The sequence below is a fragment of the Anarrhichthys ocellatus genome, unplaced genomic scaffold (genome assembly GCF_004355925.1).
Source record: "Anarrhichthys ocellatus isolate YVR2014 unplaced genomic scaffold, GSC_Weel_1.0 scaffold2083, whole genome shotgun sequence".
In the NCBI taxonomy this organism is placed as follows: domain Eukaryota; kingdom Metazoa; phylum Chordata; class Actinopteri; order Perciformes; family Anarhichadidae; genus Anarrhichthys; species Anarrhichthys ocellatus.
Genome location: NW_022282057.1, coordinates 1 through 2,805, shown reverse-complemented (window position 1 = coordinate 2,805; position 2,805 = coordinate 1). Strand labels below are relative to the sequence as shown.

At 43.2% G+C, this 2,805-nt stretch overlaps 1 protein-coding gene across 1 annotated transcript in view; it reads left to right on the top strand.

Annotated features, from left to right (window-relative positions):
• The window catches only part of LOC116378128 (cytoskeleton-associated protein 5-A-like), an 8,615-nt gene extending 5,816 nt beyond the window's left edge, over positions 1–2,799 (top strand). Inside the window, exons 8-11 of the mRNA XM_031839937.1 lie at positions 1,009–1,173; positions 1,300–1,428; positions 1,536–1,700; positions 1,865–2,799. Of these exons, the coding sequence (XP_031695797.1) occupies positions 1,009–1,173; positions 1,300–1,428; positions 1,536–1,700; positions 1,865–2,044 (639 nt within the window). The 3' untranslated portion in view covers positions 2,045–2,799. The remainder of the gene's footprint in view (positions 1–1,008; positions 1,174–1,299; positions 1,429–1,535; positions 1,701–1,864) is intronic.
• The last annotated feature ends 6 nt before the right edge of the window (positions 2,800–2,805 follow it).

Genomic DNA, 2,805 nt, shown 5'->3' with positions numbered 1-2,805 from the left:
CAAGTTCTCCCACTTAAAAAGATGAGATGCCTGTAATTTTCATCATAGGTACACTTCAACTATGAGAGACAGAATGGGGGGGAAAGAATCCAGGAAATCACATTGTAGGATTTTTAATGAATTAATTGGTAAAATAAGTATTTGGTCACCTACAAACAAGCACCAGGCTGGGAAGACTGAATCTGCAATAGGTAAGCAGCTTGGTGTGAAGAAATCAAATGTGGGAGCAATTATTAGAAAATGGAAGACATACAAGACCACTGATAGTCTCCCTCGATCTGGGGCTCCACGCAAGATCTCACCCCGTGGGGTCAAAATGATCACAAGAACGGTGAAGGAGAGTCTAAATCTAGATCCATGAACAATACATTTGTTCATTTCTTTGTTTATCACAGATGGTCAGACAGTGCTCTCAAACCTCTATTTTAACATTACATCTAGCGGGTATAGTAATCTATCAAATATTCATCAAGGCCGACGCCCATGGGTATTACTCTCACTAGATCTACTGCTATTAAGACTGATTTTTAACTCTACATGGTTCCACTGTTCAACTTCCGACACAAACACAAACAGTCCTCTGATTTGGCCTTTAATTATTTGATCAAAATGATTTTGTGTGTATAAAAACATCTGGTTTGTCTTTGGGCCTCACACCACACAATTTTGCAACAAAGGTGATTTAAGAAGCAGCCTTACACAATGTGGTTTTTACTTTGCTAACCTTTTTCGTTAGGCATACTTGTATCCTTTTAATCATGTTAACCGTGCAGTAAATTAAAACATTATTCCTGCTTTTATGCTCTGCTATTAAAGGTGCAAATGTTTTCTTCAGCTGGCTTTTCCTGACTCTGCTGCCTCACCTCGTGTTTCTTATTGAGCACTCTACTGACTCTCCAGACAAGCTTCTAGAAGATGCCCTAATCTAAATTGGATGGATTGTAATTTTATGTAATGTCATATTTAAGGTGACTTTTTTTTTTTTTTTTTTTTTTTTCTCTTCCCCAGACCACTCTTCAGAACCTGTCTGAGGACATTCTGGGTGTGATGGACAATAAGAACCCCTCCATTAAGCAGCAGGCCGCTCTGTTTCTGGCCCGCTCCTTCAGACACTGCACACAGGCCACGCTGCCCAAGAGTGTCCTCAAACCACTCTGTGCTGCTCTCACCAAGGTACTCGTCTGCTGGCTGGAAATGTCTCAACAGTTCACTACCTTTTCCTATTGGTAATGCTGTACATGTCATTTCAAATGCCATCTTTAAAAAGAATACCTGTGCTTTTCTCTCTGACTGTCTCAGCAAGTGAATGACTCTGCTCTAGAGGTGCGTGACGCCGCCTTCGACGCTTTGGGGACGGCCATGAAAGTGGTGGGAGAGAAAGCTGTAAACCCTTTCCTGGCTGATTTGGATAAACTCAAACTAGACAAGGTAAGGACCACTAGAAGACGGTTAAATAAATTCAAACAAGGATAAAGCTCCCATTTTAATTGTAGTGAACTGCTTACCACTGTCCTTCTTATTCCATATGTGAACAGATAAAGGAGTCTGCTGATAAAGTGGAGCTCCCTGGAGCAAAGAAGGGTGCAGGAGGAGGAAAAGGGGGGGAAAAGAAGGCAGCAGCTAAAGCTCCTCCCCCTGCTGAAGCTCCACCTAAATCCTCTGCCCCACCCAAGAAGACCCAAACTGGTGCTGCCAGCAAGGTATGCTCAGGGTGATGCACATATAGAAAACTAAAATCAATCGAGAAACAACTTTGTCCCCTGGTTCTACCCAATGTTGCTGTTATGGACATCATGACCCGATAACTTGGTCGCATTAAGGGTCTACAGTTGTACTAGAAGTGTTCCGTATCTCTTTTCTGCAGTCGTCAGCAGGCCCATCGAAGAAGGCCAAACCAACCTCTGTAGTTGGTGGAAAAACCAAGAAGAACCCCGAGAGTAAAGAGTTCACCGAGAGCGAACTCTCGGTAAGTCTGTGTGCATGCCTTTTCCTTTGCTTTGCTGCTGAAGCTTTTGTCACAGCCCGGGCCCCCGCAGTTCCTTAAAAGTCTTAAAACTTTTTAAGTGCAGTTCTTGATACTTAAGTTTTAAAAATGTCTTCGGAGTGTATGGAAGTGTAGACGGGTCCGTATTGTTCGGTACCACTCAGAATCTGAATTCCTAGATCATTTGAAATATAAATCAGTGTTGTGGTCTTTTAGAATCTAGGTGTGAAACTACAACCACATCAAGGTTTGTGGTTCAGTTTTAGATTTGAGGGTTTCATTTAGTTTGTCAAAGTAAAGCACAGGTGGAATTGTTAATGACGATGCTGGCCGCGTTCTTGTTAAGTCACAGGGCTCTGGTATTTGTGCGTGCTCGCTCACTGACATGGCCTACTGGGACACTAATGGAATGGAGCCATTGTTGGTTATTTACAGCTGTGTGCCTCTGCTGTTTTTGACAAGTCAATGCCTGCATTGAAAAGGGTCTATTATGGTGAGCACCAGGGTGGCTGGGGGTCAGAGGTTGAGCGTGTCCTTCAGTCTAAAGATTGGCGGTTTGATCCCCGGCTCCTCCAGTCCTAGTCAATTTTCTTTACTCCCGCTCCTGTAGGCTGTGCCTCCAGTGTGTGAATGTTAGTCTGATCGGCAGGTGTGTGAATGATGACATGTAGTGTTGAAGTGCTTTGAGTGGTTGTAGAACTAGGAAGGAGACTAAATTACCATTTAGCTCCAACTTTAAGCTTTATCAGTACATTGTTGTTGGACGTTCAAATGGTGTGTGTGTGTGTGTGTGTGTGTGTGTGTGTGTGTGTGTGTGTGTG